Source organism: Poromitra crassiceps, assembly GCF_964638095.1.
Source record: "Poromitra crassiceps genome assembly, chromosome: 9".
NCBI classification, from domain to species: Eukaryota; Metazoa; Chordata; class Actinopteri; order Beryciformes; family Melamphaidae; genus Poromitra; species Poromitra crassiceps.
In genome coordinates, this window is record NC_139630.1 from 23,335,926 (window position 1) to 23,361,250 (window position 25,325).

A 25,325-nucleotide genomic window follows, 5' to 3' on the forward strand; every position below is an offset into this window, starting at 1 on the left:
GCTGAGATGATTGACAAAGAGAGCGAGAGAAAATGAATGCTTATTACCTTGCAGCAGCGTGTTCACCCCTTCTGTGTGCCTGTCTCTCCATGCCCCGCCCCTGTCTCTCCATGCCCCGCCCCTGTCTCTCCATGCCCCGCCCCTGTCTCTCCATGCCCCGCCCCTGTCTCTCCATGCACCGCTCTTCACTTTGCATACGTAGAACGTCACTCCGGCTCAAAGAAATACGGGCGGCCATCGAATTCAAACGCTTTTTCGAATTTGTTTTTTCTCCGACAGTCGAAACAGTTGAAGACATTACCGTAAATTCCGGACTATAAGCCGCACCTTTTTTCCCGTTTTTTGGCCTTTTTTGCCCCCTGCGGCTTATATAACGGTGCGGCTTATCTATGGATTTTTTCAAAAAAAAAAAAAAAAAAAAAAAAAAATCTCTCTTTTTTAGCACTCTTTCTAACTATAAATCCACTTCTGTTTTAATTTCCTCTCTTGCCCTCTTTTCACCACACTGTATGACACTGTATGACACTGTATGACACTGTATGACACTGTGTGCACTGTAAATAACAACACAGGTGGTGTTGTGTTATGTTGTTTTGTTGAAATGTTAATAAATGGGAGCATTACATATGGTAATTAAACATTAAAACACAAAAAAAAAAAAAAAAAAAAAAAAAAAAAACATTAAAACACCCGCGGCTTATAGTCCGGTGCGGCTTATATAAGAAAAAAATAGTCAACTTTGCAGGTGCGGCTTATACACCGGTGCGGCTTATAGTCCGGAATTTACGGTATTTGCTTCGTCGTCGGTCTTGAAAATGTAAATTCACTTATCAAACACTTTTCACAAGTCACTCAGTTCTTCTGATAAATTTTCAAGTTCAATTGATTTTAATGCACGACGTGGAGGGGAAGAACCTTCCGAGGTGGTTGCCTCCGCTAAGTGCATTAAAGTCGAGCTGAACCCAAAAATGACTTTTATTTTCTTTTACCGTAAATTCCGGACTATAAGCCGCACCGGTGTATAAGCCGCACCTGCAAAGTTGACAATTTTTTTCTTATATAAGCCGCACCGGACTATAAGCCGCGGGTGTTTTAATGTTTTTTTTTTTTTTTTTTTATTGTGTTTTAATGTTTAATTACCATATGTAAGGGTTCATGCACAGAGGGGATTGTCGGGAAAGAGATGGCTGTTTGAGGAAGCTCCCATTTATTAACATTTCAACAAAACAACATAACACCTGTGTTTCTTTTTTACAGTGCACACAGTGTCATACAGTGTCATACAGTGTCATACAGTGTGGTGAAAAGAGGGCAAGAGAGGAAATTAAAACAGAAGTGGATTTATAGTTAGAAAGAGTGCTAAAAAAGAGAGATTTTTTTTTTTTTTTTTTTTTTTTTTTTGGAAAAAATCCATAGATAAGCCGCACCGTTATATAAGCCGCAGGGGCCAAAAAAGGCCAAAAAACGGGAAAAAAGGTGCGGCTTATAGTCCGGAATTTACGGTAGTTCAAATACCTGGGTATGCAGTGCACCTATTTAATAATGTATGCCAAAAAAATCACAACAATCTAATTTCTTTCGTTTTTCACACTTTTTCACATCAAAAGTTCATTTTTCAAGATTTCATTGATAACAGTAATGTACAGTTTGCTGACGTCACCTAGTACTATCAAATTTCTACCCCATTTCAACCAATCATATCACGACATGCAGCTGTCAATCAAATCTTCATTTCAGGATAATTTTCTCTTCCAAATCAAGTAGAAAATGGCGCCTAGTGCCTGTCATCTGGCAGAATTCCTATCCCATAAACTAACTACTAACTTGGCCAATTGTTAGAAACATGAACAAAAAACAAAAACTATAATCTCTAAGAATGCAAAGAAATGTAACTGGCTCGTTAAAACGCGCATTCCAGGGATATCGTATTTACAGCAGCGATAATGGCGCACGCATCCGAGAGCTTGGTTGTCAGGGGTCGCACTTCGGAGATTCCAGGCCGACGAGCTGCACTCTCCGCTCGGCAACACGAAGGCAGCTGGCTGCCTGCGGCTCGCTGAGCTCCACTCCTCCCGTCAAAAGGCTCTTCCCGAGGGGAGCGCCACAACACACTCAATCCCACACGATTTGGAGGCGGAACACGCCAGGATTGGCCAAAGCCCAATCCAGTCCCCAGAATTGTCAAATAAAATCATCGACATGATACTATGACCCGCCTCTCAACCTGTCATCTTAGACAAACTTATGTTTTCAGTCTGAAACGGACTCATTATGCACGTGACGAACAGGTTCAGTTCGGCTTTAAAATTGTGCTGTGCTGTTTGATTAAACAGCTGTGCAGGTTGGGCAGCGGATGATTAGACTTGAGCCGGACACGTGTGTTACGCACACCTGCTGGCCAATCAGAAACGAGCATTCACCCGGACCATGCTGTTCACCTTATGTAGCCACGCCCATTTGACCTGGTTGTGTGGTTGTGTCACGACTTCCGTCTAAACAAAAAAAAAGATAAAAAACGCCGGCTGCTCCAATATCATCTAACTCTGAATTAACACGTTCACTGCCAACGACGTGTTAACACGTTTTCAGAATCCAGCTGTTGACTGCCAACGACGTGTTAACACCTTGAGTGCCATGGACGAGATATCTCGTCTTACATAATCCACCCGTTGAGTGCCAAAGACGAGATATCTCGTCTTACATAAACATTTTTTTTTTTTGACGGTGGGACATCAATCAACCCCTTTTACGTCTTCTATATCAATATTGGAGGAAGAGAATGTGTATAATCTATTTTACCGACCACTAAGTGGCGACAGTTCTCTCCAGACAGAGAAAGCCACAGCCACGGGTCCGCTGGAAAGCCAGTCTAATTTTTAAGGAAATAGCTGGGCGAAAACTCTTTCGATTTCACACACACACACACACACACACACACACACACGCGCGCACACACACACACTCGAGTACCTTTGCGCATAAATAAGACCAGAATCGCAAAAGCTTCTTCAAAGCTCTCAGCCCGAACGAGCCAGTTTTTACAGTCCAGACTGCCGAGAGCGGCCGCGGAGCCTCCTCCCTCCGCAGCACAGACGGAGGGAGGAGTTTGGAGACACACACACACTCTCTCTCTCTCTCTCTCTCTCTCTCTAGTCCCGAGAGAGAGAGAGAGGAGAGAGAGAGAGAGAGAGAGAGAGAGAGAGCACAGAGTGGGAGACAGACACGCTGTGGGGGCAAAGAACGGACAGAGATCTCTTCCTCTCAGAGCCGCGGAGCAACGCGCGAACACACACACACACACACACACACACACACACACACACACACACAATACAGTATACAGACTTGCCCAAGGGCACCCATAATCACAGGCACGTGAGGTGGTTCTAAAAATCCATTTATCTCCAAACTCTCTGAAAATCTCTGAAACCATGCTGTACTCAACGGCTAATATCTACATAACTACTAACTCTGCAAACTAACTCTTTTAGACAGAGAAAGCACACATTCTATTAGTTCTTTTTAGATGATTGGTGTTCACGAAGTCTTAACAGAAAATAATCCTCGGCTCTTGTAAAATGAGCCAGAATCCTCAAAAAAAACCCTGGCACAACTTACCTACAGGATTGAAAAAACGGCTGGCACTCAATGTGTTAACACGTCAAAAAAAATCGTTTTTTTTTTTTTGACGGTGGGATGTGCATCTAACCCTTTTACATCTCTTATATAAGTATTGGACGTGTACAACGTGTACAACCCATTCCACCGACCCACTAAGTGGCGACAAGGAAGGAGGAAGGCAAGCAAAAAGCAGTGTGACGAAGCCATTCTCATGAAAATGGATTGGCGAAAACGCTTTCGTTTTCGCGCTGATTGCTGGCAGTGCGGGATTGCAAATTTGCATAATAGATCACGGATGGAACACACTTTGAAACACGCAGCATAAATATGACCAGAATCGCAAAAGCTTGATCAAAGCTCTCAACCAAAACTCCAAGAAGCAAGCGAGTCCAACCAGACTTCCTCAAAGAGCGGCCGCTCAGACAGGCACAGCCGCACAGCAGCTGCAAAGCAGTGACACTGGTGACAAGCTTGTGACACGGCCGCTGGCTGCAGCCAAGAGGAACGCCCACGGAGGGAGGAGTTGGAAGCAGAGGGGAGTTTCCTGCTGTTATGGAGGAAATTACTGTTCAAAACTATTGTTTAGGTCTTACTGATGCCAAAAATGAATGGTTAAAGTGACTGTTCTATCGAATTTCACAAAAAGCCGTTTATCTCTGAATAATTTTTCTGACGCTGAAACCATGCTGTATTCAACTGCTAATGCTTACATAACTACTAACTCTACAAACTAACTCTTTTAGACAGAGAAAGCACACATTCTATTAGTTGTTTTGAGATATTGTGTGTTCACAAAATCTTAGCAGAAAAGAATCCTCGGCTCTTGTAAAATGAGCCAGAATCCTCAAAAAAAAAAACTGGCAGAACCTACCTACAGCATTGAAAAAAGGGCTGGCAGTCAATGTGTTAACTAATAATTTAGCCAATTGTATAAACATACAAAATAAAGCAAACGGCAATGTCTAAGAATGCAATGCCATGTAACTGGCTCGTTAATTCTCGCATTCAAGGGAATTACGTTAACGTCTGCGGGTCTTATAGACTTAAGTGGCTCGCGCTGCGCTCGGAGGAGACTGAAAACCATCTGAAGCTTTCTATGTTGGAGTCCAGGTATGTTTTGTACAAGGACATCTCTGTGTGTTGCTGTTAACTGCCCAGTTTGTTTTCTTTTGTTGATCTCATCTTTTTCCTCTTCGACTTGATTTGTATCACTCAGACCGCAGCTGCGGGCGATGTTCAACGCATTCCTGCTCTAAAAACAACTTTCTTCTTCTGACGTTCTTTTGTATTTCGCGCCGTGACCACCGGAAGTGTTAACACAACCCGGAAGAATTTGGCCCACCCCTGCGTATGAACATAAGGTGAATAAAGCAGAATAAAAAATGATAAATATACTTTGGTAGCCGTTAATATACCCGGGCGGCCCACCCAAGTAAAGTCTGTGTGGACTTTTAACTTGTCCGGTGGGGCAACTCAATTTCTCTTCCAATTGTCCTACAGAAAAATCCACTTGTCCCGGACAAGCCTTAATGTCGAGCCCTGAAATGCCTCGTCCATATTCTCGAAATCAGCGAAATATTCAGACATAACTTCCAAAATCTTTTAGCTACGCTTTCTGTTACATTACTCCAAGCTAAACATGGCTGCCCCGCTACAGCTGACTTTTCCTGCAGCAACGCAACTCTCGCGAGATTCTCGCAAGACTCTCAGGCTGACACAGTCCCAGAGCCATTGAAGCAGGCAGTTGAAGGTAAATAGAAGCGCTTCCTTTTTTCTCTGTATCCTATAAGAACGATATGAGCCAGTGCGTGGCAACAAAAAAAAAGCTCTTTATAGGGCGTACGTGCACAGTGCCCCGGCAACCTCTGGCTCCAGCCCGTTGCGTGGCTGGATCTCGCGCTCTACTGCATCAATTTCAAAAAGTTCTTCTTTGATTAGCAACATAAAAAAATACATCATCAGGTTGAAAAATAGAGACATTCTCCTTTAAACCTGATTGATTGATTGATTGATTTTATTTGATGTTTGGTAACAAAAACACATGGAACAGAGGACATGCATCTCGGAAACACCATCAAGGATAAAAAAACACAATAAAGTCATAGACTTGTTTCCATTGTGGTCCTTGGTCTTGGACAGACAATACAGAACAACAAGGAATAAGCACAGGTACAAAGAATGATACAACTAGAAACTACAAACTATTATACAATGCTGAAATACTAAAACGATGCTAAAATACTGGGTGACCTGGGTTACTTTACAGCTTTAACCTGGTTTATCTTAGATGTACATACAGTACATCACTCATCTTCCACACCTGATCCTGAGGGATTTGAACCTGTGACCTTCTTGCTGGTTGACACTGACCCCTCTCTCCTTGTGGTCCTGTGCAGCGGCTTCCCGACGTCTCTGTGGAGGAAGTTTTTCCGCTCGGCGCTGAACCTCGGCTCTCGCTCTCCGGCCCGGGTCCTCTCCGACCTGCTGGAGCTGATGGCCCACTTCCCTGTCTGAAGCCGCTCCGCGCCGTTCCGCCACTCCGCTCCTGATTTTCCCTCTCTTCACTCACTTTTCCCCGTTCACTGTTCACTTGTCAATGTTCATTCACTTTTCCCCGTTCACTGTCTGTCTCCTGTTTGTTTCTAAGTCAAACCTTTTTTTTGTCAGTTTGTCTGTTGTTCGGTTCAAATAAAAACTATGCAGTTTGCAGTATAAATGTGTTATTTCTGCCTTTTCTTTTGGAATATTTCAGCATATTGGGGTCAGTATTGAAATTGCATAGTTGAATTGTCTTTTTAATGAGTTTTATTTTTGGTGTGAGTGAAAAATGTGATATATAGTCTCTCCTGATTCTTAATATAGCCGATTTGCTTGGTTTGACCAAGTAAAACACTTTATGAGCATTTTACAAAATGTCTATGGAAAAATGAAGGCGGATGAAATCCCCTGGTTCGTACGCTGAACGCGAAAGAGGCCGTGCCTTTGGTACTCTATTTGAGATGGTGTGAAGTTTTATAGAGTGTGACCAGCAGAGGATGCTACAGGGCTTGCAGGTGAAGGGCTGCTGGAAGTGAAGCAGCCATGGTGTTGTCAGAGCTGCAATAATGGCTAATTTATACTCCACTTCTACATAAATAGATGTGTCCGTTTCAAGATGTGTTGCACTCGCCAGAATAAGCAGAAAACAAAGACTTGCAGTTTGGGCGTGGAGCCTCCAAAATAAAAGTGCAAAAGTTGAATGCGCAGAAATACAGTGTTAGGCCAATTTCAATTTAATTGTCAAATCTAATAAATGAGGACCCAGGTTAATATTCGATGTCATAATGCTATAACAACAATGTAAGGTCTCTGATAGGCTTTCACACCGGCAGGGCTCCGTGCCAGTTCCGGTTCCCGAACCCAAATTTGAACCGGCCGGCACGTTCAGACCAAAAAAATAATTGGTTCGGAACCTGAAAAGTTGGTTCTCAGCGGAACCAAAAAATAGTTGTTTTTTCCTTGGGAACCGTGACATCATCAGTGGGCGTGTCTCATTCTAGGCTGTGAAAACGAGCAGGAAGGAGAAGGCAATGACAACATGGAGAAAAATAATTTGCAGTGGTTGCCGAACTTGCGGAAGAGATGGCCAAGGCATGGGTTCACTCGAACGCCAGACCAAATAATTAATAAACTTAAAAAACTGAAGAAGGACTACCGAATAATGTCCTCCCACTTTGGTTCCGCTTAAACTGGTGTGAGCACGGGCTGGTTCGCCAGAAAGCACCAAGGTTCTGAGACGCCAGAACCAGAACCGTGTCTGTCTGAAAGCGGTATTAGTGAGCAGAAATTGTGTTCGGCCACAGCTATCCCATTCTACAGGTGATCACTCTGAATCTTTCAGGAAGTGTAAAGAGCACCCCTGCAGGTGACAGGAACAGTAGCGTAGCCAGACTTGGCTCATTGGGTGTGCCACAGAAAGCCAGGGTGTGCCGGGGGGCGGACCATTTGGTGGCGGCCGCAAGGCCGCCACCAAACCATAGCGTTAGTGTCCTCTGGCTCTGCACAAACCTCCGGTGTGTTGTTGGCTGCATTCCCCGCTGTTAACGTCATTGTTTCGGCTGCATCATCTTCTTCATCATCGTCTGTCTGTTCTCCACTGTACACCACCAATACCGGTGCGGGACCGGGTGCACTACAATCCGCACTTGTTGAGGGGGAGGGTGCCGACGAGTCATCTTCTTCCTCGTCGTTTCTTGCCTTTGCCGAAAAAGCTTAAAAGCGAGCTTTGTTTCATGTCTTCTTGATTTGGCGCTGCTGCTGCTGTGCTTGCGTGCATTTGTTTACTTTACGTGGACGACAACTAGTTTCCCATGGCATGATGCTCCGGGGCACATAGGGCAGCGGACAGTTGGACACAGTGCGCATGACAGCGTTGACATGTGTTTTGCAGACAAAACAAAACACTTTTTTTACCCCATTTTTTTGGGTGCGCCAGCGGCCTGTCTGGGTGGCATTTGCACACCCTAGCGCACCCGTGGCTACGCGCATGGACAGGAAGTGTAGAGAGCACCCCTGCAGGTGACAGGAAGTGTAGAGAGCACCCCTGCAGGTGACAGGAAGTGTAAAGAGCACCCTGCAGGTGACAGGAAGTGTAAAGAGCACCCTGCAGGTGACAGGAAGTGTAAAGAGCACCCCTGCAGGTGACAGGAAGTGTAAAGAGCACCCTGCAGGTGACAGGAAGTGTAAAGAGCACCCTGCAGGTGACAGGAAGTGTAAAGAGCACCCCTGCGGGTGACAGGAAGTGTAGAGAGCACCCCTGCAGGTGACAGGAAGTGTAAAGAGCACCCCTGCAGGTGACAGGAAGTGTAAAGAGCACCCCTGCAGGTGACAGGAAGTGTAAAGAGCACCCCTGCAGGTGACAGGAAGTGTAAAGAGCACCCCTGTGGGTGACAGGAAGTGTAGAGAGCACCCCTGCAGGTGACAGGAAGTGTAAAGAGCACCCTGCAGGTGACAGGAAGTGTAAAGAGCACCCCTGCAGGTGACAGGAAGTGTAAAGAGCACCCCTGCGGGTGACAGGAAGTGTAGAGAGCACCCTGCAGGTGACAGGAAGTGTAAAGAGCACCCTGCAGGTGACAGGAAGTGTAGAGAGCACCCCTGCAGGTGACAGGAAGTGTAAAGAGCACCCCTGCGGGTGACAGGAAGTGTAGAGAGCACCCTGCAGGTGACAGGAAGTGTAAAGAGCACCCTGCAGGTGACAGGAAGTGTAAAGAGCACCCTGCAGGTGACAGGAAGTGTAAAGAGCACCCTGCAGGTGACAGGAAGTGTAAAGAGCACCCCTGCAGGTGACAGGAAGTGTAAAGAGCACCCCTGCAGGTGACAGGAAGTGTAAAGAGCACCCTGCAGGTGACAGGAAGTGTAAAGAGCACCCTGCAGGTGACAGGAAGTGTAGAGAGCACCCTGCAGGTGACAGGAAGTGTAGAGAGCACCCTGCAGGTGACAGGAAGTGTAAAGAGCACCCCTGCAGGTAACAGGAAGTGTAAAGAGCACCCTGCAGGTGACAGGAAGTGTAAAGAGCACCCTGCAGGTGACAGGAAGTGTAAAGAGCACCCTGCAGGTGACAGGAAGTGTAGAGAGCACCCTGCAGGTGACAGGAAGTGTAGAGAGCACCCTGCAGGTGACAGGAAGTGTAGAGAGCACCTGCAGGTGACAGGAAGTGTAAAGAGCACCCTGCAGGTGACAGGAAGTGTAAAGAGCACCCCTGCAGGTGACAGGAAGTGTAGAGAGCACCCCTGCAGGTGACAGGAAGTGTAGAGAGCACCCTGCAGGTGACAGGAAGTGTAGAGAGCACCCTGCAGGTGACAGGAAGTGTAAAGAGCACCCTGCAGGTGACAGGAAGTGTAAAGAGCACCCCTGCAGGTGACAGGAAGTGTAGAGAGCACCCCTGCAGCTGACAGGAAGTGTAAAGAGCACCCTGCAGGTGACAGGAAGTGTAAAGAGCACCCTGCAGGTGACAGGAAGTGTAAAGAGCACCCCTGCAGGTGACAGGAAGTGTAGAGAGCACCCCTGCAGGTGACAGGAAGTGTAAAGAGCACCCTGCAGGTGACAGGAAGTGTGAAGAGCACCCCTGCAGGTGACAGGAAGTGTAAAGAGCACCCTGCAGGTGACAGGAAGTGTAAAGAGCACCCTGCAGGTGACAGGAAGTGTAGAGAGCACCCCTGCGGGTGACCTGACGGAGGCACATTTTTGAATTAGGTAATCCGGGCCGACTATTGGACTAATGGCCGAACTCGTGAGGCTGCACAATAATAATAATAATAATACATAAGTTTTATATAGCGCTTTTCAGGGGAACTCAAAGACGCTTTACAATACATAGAAAAGTAATACAGTAAACAGAACTAAATAACAAGAACGAAAACAATGACAATGACTGTGGCGCCTCCACTGGTACATACAGGGATGCACATCGCCAACCGCAACATTTACATTCAAAACAGCGCATGGGTATGCCATTAATAATAATGAAAAATGCCATAGAATCACCTTTAATTTTCGTTATATGTGGAACACTCCTAAAAACCTGTGAATCCCTGGGTATGGATTACATAATTTATTTTCCCCAGGGGGCTCAATAGAATTCAGACTACTCTCTGAAGTCAGAATTATGAGTTTAAACCCAAAACTCAAATACATTTGTCACATGTGGCCCTAATCCTCTTCCGTAGATACAGAGGAGCAGAGCTTCTTTACCAGTCAAATAAGAGAGAGACATGGAGAGATTGTTTACTGGGAGGAATGGTTCCTGGGTTGTGACTCAGCTACTGGTGAAACGTGTGAGCAGAGGAAACTGACTCCGCCCCCCTGTAGAGACTGTGGTAAGTCCAGTTTCTAACCTGTCAGTCTGTCTGTCTGGGGAAGCCTCACTCGGAGCTTCCCAGTCTGCTTCTGTCTTCTTCTCCTTCACCCCCTTTTTTGTTGTTTCAAACAAACCATCGACTGTATAAATCAGTGCTGACCAATTTGGGGCCCGCGGGCCAAGTTGATAGGGTCGCTCCGCCCCTGTACCTTGAGGATTTTTCAAATTGTGAATTAAGTCAAATTTCTCTCTTGATTACAAAGGTGGAAAATACAACTGTTTTTAACTGATTAAATGTTTAAGCTCTCCACAAATGCAGATGTTTTTTTAAATATATATAACCGATTGTAAATTATTACAATTACCAAACGGATAAAAAGTAGATTATTATATTGAAATGTTATTTTAGATTTAGAATGTTAATTTTCTATAAAACACAATACATTTTAATGTAATTCCACAACGTTTATTTTTGGCCCTCGGCCCTCCACCCAGATTGAGTTTTGGCCCTTCATGGGAAAGAATTTGGGCACCCCTGGTCTAAATGATTCACACCATGACAACTACTCAAAAGTCAAAACATCTCCATTGCCCCTGGCCCCGCCCCCTCAATGTTAACGGATGGACACACGAGTCAAAATAAGTAGGCTACTACCACATCAAATAATTATATTTTATATTTTATTAATATATTTTCCCCAAAGATGGTGTCATCTTAGGTAGTCTTATCACGCTGAATGCTAATTTTTCTCATGAGTTTGTTTTTAATTATTTCATGATAATTAACAGCCACTCTCAATTACCCATATTCAGAGCAGTGTGATTCCCTCAAATAAAGGCATGGTATTTTACCCATTTAGTTCAAACAAATTATTTACATTTTTTGATGTTTGAAATACGTTTATTTAACTTTACAGAGCATTTCATGGCATTATATATATACACACACACACACACACATACTGTACACACACACACACACACACACACACACACACACACACACACACACATGTGTATGTGTATGTATATATATATATGTACACACACATATATATACCACTTCTTTTAGGAGAATTCTGCAACAGGGTTTTGCTGTGAAACTCCATGAGTGTTTTGTGGATGGTCAATGTACTGGCAAGTCTGAGCACAGCTGTTATCACTGTTTAGACAGACAATGGCTGGGTTTCCCAAAAGCTTCTTTGCGCTAAGAAGCTAATTTAACCCTTCTTAAGGCCCCCTTAAGAAGCAAACGTGTTTCCCAATTGCTTCTTTACGAAGGCATGCGTTTCCCAAAAGCTTCTTAGCGCTAAGAAGCTTCTTTGACCCTTCTTAAGGCTCCCATAAGAAGCCAACGAAGCCAACGTGTTTCCTGATTGCTTCTTAGCCTAAAATTATCTTCCAATTATCTTCCGTTAAGAAGGCTGCGTTTCCCAAAAGCTTCTTAGCGCTAAGATGATCTTTCGTTAAGAAGGTTTTGTAAGAAGGGTCTGGGGCATTCTTAACACCTTCTTAATGACGAAACACTGGCAGATCCAGCCGCGTCAGGCAAAAGGAGATACTTGTGTCCACTGTTCCTCTTGTGTTTTTCCCTTTTTCCTTTCTTTCATGTACCCTTTAGTGTTTAAAATTAGGAAACACTTGAAAATCTCCCCTGTATGTATGGTTACTTGTGTTTTAAATGTTTTACCGTAGGCTATATTCCTCTAATCAGAATGGATTCCTTTTATAATGTTGTGGATTTATATAGCACCTTTCACAGAACCCAAGGTCGCTTAAATTCTGTAGTGTTTCTCTGTTTTGTTGTATGCTGTGTATATAAAGCAATTTGAACTGCAATCCATGTCTGAAATAAATAATGTTTAATAAAGTTTAACATGACCATGATTAGGTTATTCTACAACAGTGTTTCTCAACCACTGAGTCGTGGCCCACTGCTGGGCTCAGAGTGCCATCTAGTGAGCCGCTCCAGTTAAGATGCTTCTTAAGAGCCTTCTATTTTTTTTATTTTTCTCTTCTGTTAAGAAGGCGTTTGGGAAACACTTCTTTGGAGCCTTCTTAACTCCTTAAGAAGCTTCTTAACTCCTTAAGAAGCTTCTTAACTCTTAAGAAGCTTCTTTGTTGGGAAACTCAGCCAATGCCTACTTCTTAAAATGATGGTAGCAGAGAAAGAGGAGAGCGCAGGAAGCACTGAGATTGAAACAGTCAAGGTCACTTCTCACACCACAGCTCGAGAAATGCTGCTGGCACAACATCTCAGAAGATAACCACGCAGGCCAACCAATCATAATGATGTTAATATGTTATATTAACGGGCTAGCACTGCACTGCAATAGTATTGTTAAATTGTGTAATAGTTGTAAGCTACTAGTTGTCTGTTTGCCATTACTTTCCTTAGAAATCTGCTTTCAGAGCTAGTTATTATTAAGTTATTACAAAAAAAACTATATTCTAATCATGAGCAATTGTGAAATGTGATGAACAAGTAGGCTTGGTATATTTATATTGTGTTACATTTACAACCGGCCCTTTGAGGGCAACCATAATGCTGATGTGGCCTTTCGAGATACTTGAGAGAAAGGGGAAATGTAATTAAATCATGAAAATAAATGAAACCTTAAAATAAATCTGCTAAATTGCCATCTTCCCCAGCAACCTGGAAATTCCACGACAGACATTTAATTCACTGACCTCACCACACAGGAACTCTGGGTAATGTAGTCCTCCAAATTCACTTTCCCCTGCTGTGTTTTTTTATTCTGTTTTCTTTACCTTTTTTTTTATTATCCGTCTGTCTATCTGTGTGTCGGTCTATCTGGCCCACATAACTTGTTGGCAATAGCAATACAATTTGATGAAATGAAATGCACAAAACTAAATAAAATTACATAGAAACAAAATAAAATTACATAAAATAATCTCAACTAAATTGAACAAAATATAAGAAGAAAAAGAAGAGAATACAATATAGTGAACTAGAATGAGATCAAATAAAGTCAAGATAAATCAGTCAGTCAGCAGCTGCTTCTGCCATTCCTCTGCCCGAGGCGAAGACAAGCTGCTGCCTGCAGAAAGAGAGGGAGAGAGAGATAGAGAGACAGAGAGAGGGGGAGAGAGAGAGACAGAGGGAGAGAGATAGAGGGGAGAGCAGAGAGAGAGTCTCAGAGGGAGAGCAGACAGAGGGAGAGCTCTCTTCTTTGAAGAAACATTTCAAACTTCCTGAAGCAAGGTGAGATAGGGACGACCGAGGCGGGAGAGAGAGAGTGTGTGTGTGTGTGTGTGTGTGTGTGTGTGTGAGAGGGAGAGGGAGAGAGAGTGAGTGTGTAAGAGAGAGCGAGATAAGAAACAGCCATTCAGTCAAATTAACCGTCCTCTCTTCTCATCCATTCTTCAGACCAGGTGAGACGGGCGAGCGAGGCGGGGGAGGGAGAGAGAGAGTGTGTGTCTGTGAGAGAGAGAGAGAGAGGAGTCGGTCGGCCATGTGGAGATAACAGCAGAGCTCACCTGACGGACTGCACAGAGGTGAGTGTGTGTGTGTGTGTTTTGAGTGCGTGTGTGTGTGGGAAAAGTGACTGCTGTCCATTTGCCTACATGCACACTCTTGCCAAACAAGGTTCTATGTCACATCCAGGAAATGGTTCCTAACACTTGCTATGATGTCTGTCTATAATACATTACAGTGTTCTAAGTAGGGATGCACAATATTTAGCTGCGACCAGCAGCTCTATAAGTCACTGTCAACTGTTGGTTGGTTCGTCCACAAAAAGTTCAACACCGTGTGTGTGTGTGTGTGTGTGTGTGTGTGTGTGTGTGTGTGTGTGAATTGACTAAGAGGGGGGCAAACTTGAAATGCAGGATGGCAGGGGCAGAGGGCTGAAATTGCGCATGGAGGTCAAGTGTGTGTGTGTGTGTGTGTGTGTGTGTGTGTGTGTGTGTGTGTGCCTCTGTGTGTGTGTGAGAGAGAGAGAGAGAGAGAGAGAGAGAGAGAGAGATGATAACCTGTCATACAATAGGTAAGGTGATCTGTGTGAATGGAGTTGAGTTGGTGTCTGTAACAAAGCGGCTAACTGGGACAGAAACAACTTCCCTGCTCGCCGTCTTCCTGCTGTCACTTGAGTTGCCCCTCACATTGCTGTGTTGCTCTGAGGTTGTTGCCCCTCACATTGCTGTGTTGCTCTGAGGTTGAGTTGCCCCTCACATTGCTGTGTTGCTCTGAGGTTGAGTTGCCCCTCACATTGCTGTGTTGCTCTGAGGTTGAGTTGCTCCTCACATTGCTGTGTTGCTCTGAGGTTGTTGAGTTGCCCCTCACATTGCTGTGTTGCTCTGAGGTTGAGTTGCTCCTCACATTGCTGTGTTGCTCTGAGGTTGCAGTTGTTGCGTTGTTCTGTGTTGAACTGTTTGCTGCCCTGTCTTGTAGCGGCGCAGTGTGAGCTCTGAGCTTAGTCTCAGTTTAGTCTGAGCTTAGTTTTACTCACTAAACCAAGCCTGACTTGTAATGTTGGTGATGTAGGAAGTGACAACCTGTTCTCTCTCTCCCGTCTCGTCTAAAACTGACGGTTGGTCAGGACTCGTGGGCGTCACTGCACTGGGTACCCCTTTTCCCTTCACCATTAAGGCAGTAATCATAATGTATATTGGGGCGACACAGTGGAGCGCAGCATTCTGACATCATTCTGACACGGAAGTGTCCGGAATAAACTCTAGAGCTCTCGGTGCAGGAAAACACGAAGACAAGGTAAAGGCTGTCCATTCCCATCTCAAATTCAGTGATGTCATCCTTCCTGGCTGAGGCTAGAAAGTTCAGTGATGATGTCATCAGTGATGTCATCCGCAGTGTTACACAGCTGAACATCTGCCATAGATTGAAGATATCGAAAACATCTTTAAACCTGTCAAACTTGGGCTGTTGAGGGCTTGAGTTGTTGCCCTTGTACCTAGGATGTGAGGCTATAAGTAGGATGATGATGTCATCAGTGATGTCACTCGAGTAATTGTGATGTCATCATTGATGTCACTCACTGATGACATCACAATTGTGGGTAAGAGACATCATCAGTGATTGATGACATCATTGATTATGTCACTGATGGTGTCATAGACATAGTGACATAATCATTCATGATGTAAATTGGACGGCTGTGGTGTCTGAAAGTGTCCTGACCGGGAATAACCACACGCTCACTTGGGTTAACTACAAACTTCTCCACTTTTCAGTCTTTTGCTGTCATGACTTTTAAAAAGCCCCAAAGCAAGAGGAAGTCTGAGAGTAAAGTGGAAGATGATAAAGAGCCAAAGAAACTGAAAGTGTCCTACAGGAGTCATGGGAAGGAGGTGGGTCAGGTTCTTGTGCTGGGCCAGGCTGATGTTGGACAGCTGGGTCTAGGAGAGGACATCATGGATCCAGTAGGGCCTGTGCGAGTGATAGCTGGAGGCACGCACACCGTCTAGTCTGCCTCAGTGACACTGGCAGTGTCTCCACATTTGACCGGGACACATCAGGGGAGGGCGCCGAGATGGTTCCAGCGAAGGCGGCGCTGGAGTCGAAGGTGGTTCAGGTGTCTGCTGGGGACAAGCACACAACTGCACTCATGGATGACGGGACAGTGTACTCTCAGGGACAACCACACAGCTGCACTCATGGATGACGGGACAGTGTACTCTCAGGGAACCACACAGCTGCAGTCGTAGATGACGGGACAGTGTACTCTCAGGGAACCACACAGCTGCAGTCGTAGATGACGGGACAGTGTACTCTCAGGGAACCACACATCTGCACTCACAGATGACAGGACAGTGTACTCTCAGGGAACCACACAGTTGCACTTGTAGATGACGGGACAGTGTACTCTCAGGGAACCACACAGCTGCACTTGTCAGGGAACCACACAGCTGCACTCGTAGATGACGGGACAGTGTACTTACTCTCAGGGAACCACACAGCTGCACTCACAGATGACAGGACAGTGTACTTACTCTCAGGGAGAACAATGGCGTTATTGGTCTTCTGGCGGTCATGAAACCTTCCACCCTTCCAGTCAAAGTACCCATGCCAGAACCTGTTTTGAAAATTGCGTCAGGGAACAAGCACCTTGTAATGGTGACACTGGAAGGAAATATATTATCTATATATTTATATTTATCTATATTTATCTATATATATATATATATATATATATATATATATATATATATATATATAATAAGATGTCATGTGACTGTTGAGTTCCACTCAACTAACGTTAAGATCTTTAATACTTGTCAGAAAGTCCACGTAAAGTCTGAGTTAAATGTCAATCACTTGTCTTGCGCTGCATGTTGTGTATTTTATGTAGACAGCTGTCATGTATGTATATTCGTAGAGTATACTGTATAGCTGTACTTTCTTATGATAAATATGTGTTTGTTTTGATTAAAGTGCAAGCAGTTTTATTACAGTCTGCCTTCATTCACAGTGAGTGTCATCCTGAGCAAGAGGAAGGGTGGAAGTTACATTGGCCAGTTTTTTTTTGTAATTTTGGGGGGGCCTCAGAAAAGAAGAAAAGTGAGTTGAGAGCAGTGAGAAACTGAGTAGCACTCAGATGATAGAAGTAGAACAAGAAATGAGTCAATGTTCCTTGAAATACATAATAATCATTGCTGTTCAGACCAGAAATGGTACCTGAACATCATGGCAAGAAACACTATAGACCGAATCAGTGTGACATCACAACGACAACAAAAAGCACTTCCGGGTGGCAATGCGGCAGTTAACTAGTATGACAATTTCAAACAAACGTTAATATCTCAAAAACTAGACATCACATCGCTTATATTTTGACTTTGTGAGTGAGAGCAGAAGTAGCTCAAGGGTCTGATGTATAATATATGTATGTAGTGTTAAAGTTGTGTGAACTGTCCACCTTTATAAAGGCTGGAAAAAACCCATAAATGCGATTTCACAAAGAGTATGAAAGATAAATGAAAGCTGAATTCAGGTGATAGAGTCCTCAAAGTGTTGACTCGTTCAACGTTTAAATGGAGAGTCTCTAGGTTAAAGTATGAAGGAGCAAGAGGGCATGGTTTCACATTGAACTGCTGTTTACAATGAACGGGATTTGCCCCCAGAAGCCGTTTCTTTACAAACAACCTGATCCCTCGTATAAACTGGACCCCTCTTGAACGAACCGCCCTTCATAAATAAATACATAAATACATATATATATATATATGTCCAGTTTTGATGTCAGTGAGTTACAAACAACAGCATAACAACAAATAACTATTGCTTTCTATAAAATTTAACACTTTACAGATCAGCAGGTTTATACAAAGTTTTTCCGTCGCTGTCGGCGGGAAACGTTTCGGGCACTTTGGACCAGCGAAAGATGTTATATTACTGCTTATAAATGTGATTATTACTATTACACTATGTTAAAATGTGAATGTTTTTTCTTCCTCGTGAAAAATTGCCCGACAGCGACGCGATGCGTTATCATTAAACACAACAGGAAAATATTTGTCCCTATTCAGTGATAGTTCAATGGTACTTATGCTTTATGCAAATAGCCTGTGAAAACCTGTAATATTTCCACGATTCATTCTTATTTATTTTTTTCCATTTTCCACTTTCTCTCAAGTACCCCCTGTAGTACCCCCACGTACCCCTAGGGCAGCGGTTCCCAAACCTTTCTGACTCATGGCCCAATCGAAAATCAAAAAAAAATATTTAGGCCAAATAATGCATTCTAAGAGCACTTTTTATTTGAACGATCAAATGAGTCAGCACCTGCATCAGCGCCACACAGAAATAGGAGAATTAACTAATTGATTACAAATCAAATAACGGTATCATTCAACAATGGATAAATGCATTCTCATACATAATAATAATAATAATAACTTTTTTACATGAAAATCGTAATGCAAATGCGTATTGCAAATGCGTATTGCAAATGATTTGGGGCGGCCCACTTGCAATACCTTCGTGGCCCACCAGTGGTTGGGAATGGCTGCCCTAGGGGTATGCGTACGCCCGTTTGAGAAACGTGGATGTGGACTACACCTCTGTACTGGAGCAGAATGACAGCAACACACAGAGTGCTGCTGTGTGCCTGTTGCGTGTGGTTGTTGCTGCTACATGTAAAGTGATGTGAGTCAGCCGAGGCCAGCGGAGAGGAGCTGTCTGGTCATGCAGAGCGCGCACGTTTGAGTCCTCAGGTATGTTCGTCACGCCCAGCCTCACTGACAACACATTTCCATATCCAACCTCTCCACATGCAACTCCAACCCAGAGACAAGCGTGGGCTCCCTGGATCAACGTCACAACAAGCTGAAGTCACCGCAGCTTCCAGTTTCCTGCTGACTCTGACTGTGCGTGATGGAAGAACACTGTAGAACTGTGCGTTAGCTCAGAGGTTTTCAAAGTGGGAGGCGGGCCGTCCCCCAGGGGGCCTCCAAACACTTTCAGGGAGGCAAGTGAAACAATATTACATTAGTTAATGGCTGAGTTTCCCAACAAAGAAGCTTCTTAAGGAGTTAAGAAGCTTCTTAAGGAGTTAAGAAGCTCCTTAAGGAGTTAAGAAGGCTCCAAAGAAGTGTTTCCCAAATGCCTTCTTAACAGCCTTCTTAACACATCGCTAAAGAAGGCTCTTAAGAAGCCTCTTAACTGGAGCTGTCCACCATCTCGATGTGAGAGGTCCTCTGCGGCCCACTAGATGGCACTCTGAGCCCACCAGTGGGCCACGACCCAGTGGTTGAGAAACACTGTTGTGGAATAACCTAACTAATCGTGGTCATGTTAAACAAGAACTTCTTCTATTAAACATTATTTATTTCAGACATGGACTGCAGTTCAAATTGCTTTATATACACAGCATACAACAAAATTGCGAGAAACACTACGGAATTTAAGCGACCTTGGGTTCTGTGAAAGGTGCTATATAAATCCACAACATTCTTATTATAAAAGGAATCCATTCTGATTAGAGGAATATAGCCTACGGTAAAACATTTAAAACACAAGTAACCATACATACAGGGGAGATTTTCAAGTGTTCCCCAATTTTAAACACTAAAGGGTGCATGAAAGAAAGGAAAAAGGGAAAAACACAAGAGGAACAGTGGACACAAGTATCTCCTTTTGCCTGACGCGGCTGGATCTGCCAGTGTTTCGTCATTAAGAAGGTGTTAAGAATGCCCCAGACCCTTCTTACAAAACCTTCTTAACGAAAGATCATCTTAGCGCTAAGAAGCTTTTGGGAAACGCAGCCTTCTTAACGGAAGATCATTTTAGGCTAAGAAGCAATTGGGGAAACGCGTTCTGATCCCACCCAGAAGCAGCACAGAGCGCCACAGGAAGTAATTTGTGCCTGTGGCCATGAAACTCTTCAACTCCTCCCTCAGAGCATCAGACACTCTGAGTCAGTCTGTTAGGTCAACTCCTCCCTCAGAGCATCAGACACTCTGAGTCAGTCTGTTAGGTCAACTCCTCCCTCAGAGCATCAGACACTCTGAGTCAGTCTGTTAGGTCAACTCCTCCCTCAGAGCATCAGACACTCTGAGTCAGTCTGTTAGGTCAACTCCTCCCTCAGAGCATCAGACACTCTGAGTCAGTCTGTTAGGTCAACTCCTCCCTCAGAGCATCAGACACTCTGAGTCAGTCTGTTAGGTCAACTCCTCCCTCAGAGCATCAGACACTCTGAGTCAGTCTGTTAGGTCAACTCCTCCCTCAGAGCATCAGACACTCTGAGTCAGTCTGTTAGGTCAACTCCTCCCTCAGAGCATCAGACACTCTGAGTCAGTCTGTTAGGTCAACTCCTCCCTCAGAGCATCAGACACTCTGAGTCAGTCTGTTAGGTCCCTCAGAGCATCAGACACTCTGAGTCAGTCTGTTAGGTCAACTCCTCCCTCAGAGCATCAGACACTCTGAGTCAGTCTGTTAGGTCAACTCCTCCCTCAGAGCATCAGACACTCTGAGTCAGTCTGTTAGGTCAACTCCTCCCTCAGAGCATCAGACACTCTGAGTCAGTCTGTTAGGTCCCTCAGAGCATCAGACACTCTGAGTCAGTCTGTTAGGTCAACTCCTCCCTCAGAGCATCAGACACTCTGAGTCAGTCTGTTAGGTCAACTCCTCCCTCAGAGCATCAGACACTCTGAGTCAGTCTGTTAGGTCAACTCCTCCCTCAGAGCATCAGACACTCTGAGTCAGTCTGTTAGGTCCCTCAGAGCATCAGACACTCTGAGTCAGTCTGTTAGGTCAACTCCTCCCTCAGAGCATCAGACACTCTGAGTCAGTCTGTTAGGTCAACTCCTCCCTCAGAGCATCAGACACTCTGAGTCAGTCTGTTAGGTCAACTCCTCCCTCAGAGCATCAGACACTCTGAGTCAGTCTGTTAGGTCCCTCAGAGCATCAGACACTCTGAGTCAGTCTGTTAGGTCAACTCCTCCCTCAGAGCATCAGACACTCTGAGTCAGTCTGTTAGGTCAACTCCTCCCTCAGAGCATCAGACACTCTGAGTCAGTCTGTTAGGTCAACTCCTCCCTCAGAGCATCAGACACTCTGAGTCAGTCTGTTAGGTCCCTCAGAGCATCAGACACTCTGAGTCAGTCTGTTAGGTCAACTCCTCCCTCAGAGCATCAGACACTCTGAGTCAGTCTGTTAGGTCAACTCCTCCCTCAGAGCATCAGACACTCTGAGTCAGTCTGTTAGGTCAACTCCTCCCTCAGAGCATCAGACTCTGAGTCAGTCTGTTAGGTCAACTCCTCCCTCAGAGCATCAGACACTCTGAGTCAGTCTGTTAGGTCGCCTCCCTCAGAGCATCAGACACTCTGAGTCAGTCTGTTAGGTCGCCTCCTCCCTCAGAGCATCAGACTCTGAGTCAGTCTGTTAGGTCGCCTCGGACTCACTCCGCCCATCCATTCATCAAACAAACTTTGTCTGTGCAATAAAACTCAATGTGCAATAACTGCTAAATACAGCAATTTGTGCAATAATCCATGCTGTTCACTTTACTGACTGGATGCACCTTACTCATTATTATTATTATTATTATTATTATTATTATTATTATTATTATTATTATTATTATTATTATTATTATTATTATATTCTCTCTGAGGTATAAGGAGATAGTAGGTACCTCAGATATTTCACTTACTGAATGGTACTTGAGAAGGATTGTTGGAGAAGGCACATATCCTTGTGTGACACTTTATTGTACATAGGCTAAGTAACTTCTATTTTATTCTATTGTATTGTTTATGATACATTCTTAGCTCTTACAATGTGTGATGTTTATATTTTTCATGCTGGAATATGAGCAACTGTAGCATGACTCAGTTTCCCCCTCGTGGATCAATAAAGTTATTCTGATTCTGATTATGTTCATGCTGCCAAATGGCTAAAAGGGGGTGGTGGTGGCGGGTGTTCAAAATGCAGGGTGGTAGAGGCAGTTTGCATATGTGGTCGAAGCGCTTTGCGAAATCGCGCTGCTTTTTTAATGTCTTTGGTGTATTCTGAAGTAGGCATATGTCAAACAGCAATAGTAGGCCAGCTTGGCTCACTTGTTGAGTGTCTATGCCAGGGGTGGGCAACTGGCGGCCCTCGAGCGTGTGCGAGCGTGTGTTGCTCGTGCTGGAATTGCAAAAAAAAATAAAAAAAATCATGTCATTCTGGCCAATACTGCACTTCTGTTATAACATTTCAGTCTGGAATATAGAATATCTTTCAATAATCTTTATGACTAAAAGTAATCTCATGTGTAAGAAATGACTGTTCTACATTGAAGTAAAAATTTAAATAATTAACTCGGTTTTGGGTTTATTTAGCTTCAAGGGTGCATTTTTGTTCTTGTGTGACCCTCAACACAGGCTTTGAGAATCCCGGGCCACTTACTGATACTTATGCTTAAATTAACCCACTCATATTCTGGTTTATTTCAAGAAAAACATTTTGGCTAGTGGAAATTCTAATTGGCTGGTAACTTTAAAATCTAGCAGCCATATTGGCAGGTGGTCAACAAAGTTAATTTCAAGCACTGAAGAGGGAGAGCGGGTGGTGACATAGGAGTGAGTGAGAAAAGGATCAAATATTGGTGGTTAAGACTGAATAATGACATCACAACTGTTAATTTAAAATGAGTTATTCCTCTAAACCTGGCTTCAAATGCCCCAAATTCTTCGCGCCGGTGCCCCCAGCCCTCAGCAAAATGTGGCCCTCTGGTAGCGAGGACATTTTTTGTGGCCCTCTCTATCATCAAAGTTGCCCATCCCTGGTCTATGCCATAGACACTCATATCAACAATTGAGCCAAGATATGGGATCCATCCATCCATCTTCAACTGCTTATCTGGGATCAGTTCGCAGAGGTAGCAGTTCCAGCAGTAGACCCCAAACTTACCTTTCCCTGGCCACATTAGCCAGCTCTGACTGGGGGATCCTGAGGCGTTCCCAGGCCAGCGTGGAGATATCATCTCTCCGCCTAGGCCTCGGTCTTCCCCGTGGTCTCCTCCTAGCTGGACGTGCCTGGATGGAACACCTCCCTCCTAGGGAGGCGATGATGGGATCAAATAACATCATCATAATCCCATAGGCATCCAGGAGTTGAGTGAAACTAAGCAAGTAAACTGTCTGAGGGGAGGCCCACAGTCTCAGACTTTGAAAACGGTCACTTTCACATCAGGGAGCCGGGCCCGGATCCCTGCAGACTTGAGCTCCAAGCCCGGTTGGTTTGATGAGTGCGAACACTGTGTTCCCTACCCGGGAACAGAACGACGGCCCGCCTCGTCCACTTACATTAGAAATCTAACATGCATAATAACTTTACGTGGAAGTTAAGGGTTAGGTTAAAGGGGGACTAACCCCCCCAGATTTCCTGCAAAACGGCTTTCCACTCGATCTGAAAACCCCGCCGGCAATATGGCCGCCCACCCTCCTCTCCTTACCTGGCAGAATTCCTCCCCCATAAAGTAATATATCTTGGCCAATAAGTATGTAACATACAAAATAAAACAACCCGTAATATCTTAATTTTATGTAGAATGCAGAGGACATGTAACTGTTTAGTTAAACTTGCATTCCAGGAATATTGTGCTCTAAAGATGACGATAGTGGCTCGAGACTGTTTCGTCCTGAAACCCACAGGCTTTGCGGTGCTGGTTTTAGCGTAACCTATGTGGGATTCGAGGCGTAACCTATGTGGGGTTTGGCGTATGTGGGATTCGAAATAACGCATCGGAGATATAAAACGTCATGAATATAGCCACGTTATAAACAAAAAACTAACACTGGTGATCCGTATGGAAACAGTGTTACTGTACTCGAAATGGTTAAAAGTTCTATCAATTTGGTCATTTAGTGGCATTTTACTGCCATGTAACATAACTAACTAGCGGCTAACATTAGCCACAATAGGCATTACCCATGAATGCATTGCTCTTAAAGGGCTCGCGCCGCGTGAACTACAGTAATAATCAATGGGGATTTTTTTTTTCTCACATGAGTGGGGCACGTGCTAAACCCACCGTGACGTCAGGATGTACCAAATATCCCATTCATTTGAGGGCACACAAAAAAGCAGTGTTCCACCCATAGAGGGCACTTATGCCAGTTATGCTGCTGAAAAATGATACAAATGGTCGAATGGCAACAGTTTGGTTTCAAATGTGAAAATCTTGACCAGAATTCTTCACACACCACCCCCAAAGTCATATATATTGGTTAAAAGCTGAAAAAAGTGTTTTGGGGGTTAGTTACACTTTAAGGGTTAGGGTTAGGGTTTGGGTTAGTGGTTTGCGAGTATGTTAACGTACTTTGACGCCATTGTTGCCGCCAAACTGCACGCCAACTCGCGTTTCCGCGTATCTGTTCCACGAGAAAACACCCCGCGTGTCATACATACGCATTTGATGAGATCGGGCTGGTTTACCTTGCCTCGGAAGGGGAGTGAAGAGGGGGCAATCTAATCTTAATGTGAAAATATGCTTAGTTAATCAAGTGTAAATGTGTAGAGCTGTGTTCATTAAGCTTAGTTAATAAAGTGTAAATGTGTAGAGCTGTGTTCCTTAATAGAGTAGTGCAGGAATGAGTCCTAAATGCCTGGATGTTACCACTTCCTGGTTCCCTCGTCAGGAGGTCAATGGGATTTTTGTATGGGGATTTTGGTTAAATGCCTGAAATAAGGCCCGTGGTTAAGAAACGTTTATGAAACTGAGATATTTGTGTTCAGCAAGATAATCTTCACAAATGAACACCACTTTTATGATTTTTGAAGCGTAAATGTGATTTTTTTAAATCTCGATTTTCAGAAAACGATTCAGATCTGAATCGGAATAGAGTTACGCTAAAACCGTTAGCGATCCAAAAATACGTTTGTCTGTCTGTCTGTCTGTCTGACTGTCTGTCTGTCTGTCTGTCTGTCTGTCTGACTGTCTGTCTGTCTGTCTGTCTGTCTGACTGTCTGTCTGTCTGTCTGTCTGTCTCTCTGTCTGTCTGTCTGTCTGTCTCTCTGTCTGTCTGTCTGTCTGCCTGCCTGCCTGTCTGTCTCTCTGTCTGCCTGTCTGTCTCTCTGTCTGTCTGTCTGTCTGTCTGACTGACTGTCTGTCTGTCTCTCTGTCTGTCTGTCTGTCTGTCTATCTGCCTGCCTGCCTGTCTCTCTGTCTGTCTCTCTGTCTGTCTGCCTGCCTGTCTCTCTGTCTGTCTGTCTGTCTGTCTGTCTGTCTGTCTGTCTCTCCGTCCACCTGCCTGTCTGTCTGTCTGTCTGTCTGTCTCTCTGTCTGCCTGTCTGTCTGTCTGTCTGTCTCTCTATCTGCCTGTCTGCCTGTCTGCCTGCCTGCCTACCAGGTAACTGTCAGAGTCCTGAGTGCATGGAGGCTCACTGAGACACAAACCCCCA

The 25,325-nt window shown here is 44.5% G+C and overlaps 2 protein-coding genes across 6 annotated transcripts in view; both read left to right on the forward strand.

Annotated features, from left to right (window-relative positions):
• The window catches only part of bub1ba (BUB1 mitotic checkpoint serine/threonine kinase Ba), a 40,990-nt gene extending 34,751 nt beyond the window's left edge, over positions 1-6,239 (forward strand). For both annotated transcript variants that reach the window (XM_083643800.1, XM_083643801.1), the window contains exon 21: positions 6,018-6,239. In XM_083643800.1, coding sequence (XP_083499926.1) covers positions 6,018-6,135 — 118 coding nt within the window. In that variant the 3' untranslated portion in view covers positions 6,136-6,239. The remainder of the gene's footprint in view (positions 1-6,017) is intronic.
• Positions 1-25,325, forward strand: part of LOC310782079 (serine/threonine-protein kinase PAK 6-like) — a 217,573-nt gene that overhangs the window by 171,406 nt on the left and 20,842 nt on the right. The window contains exons 1-2 of one of the 4 annotated variants that reach the window (XM_083642747.1): positions 13,623-13,685; positions 13,851-13,978. The exons of 1 other annotated variant lie outside the window; for it this stretch is intronic. The gene's annotated coding sequence lies outside the window, so the exon portion shown is untranslated. Of the gene's footprint in view, positions 1-13,622; positions 13,686-13,772; positions 13,979-25,325 lie in introns of those variants that run through there. 2 more of the 4 variants (XM_083642749.1, XM_083642748.1) reach the window with 2 other exon arrangements.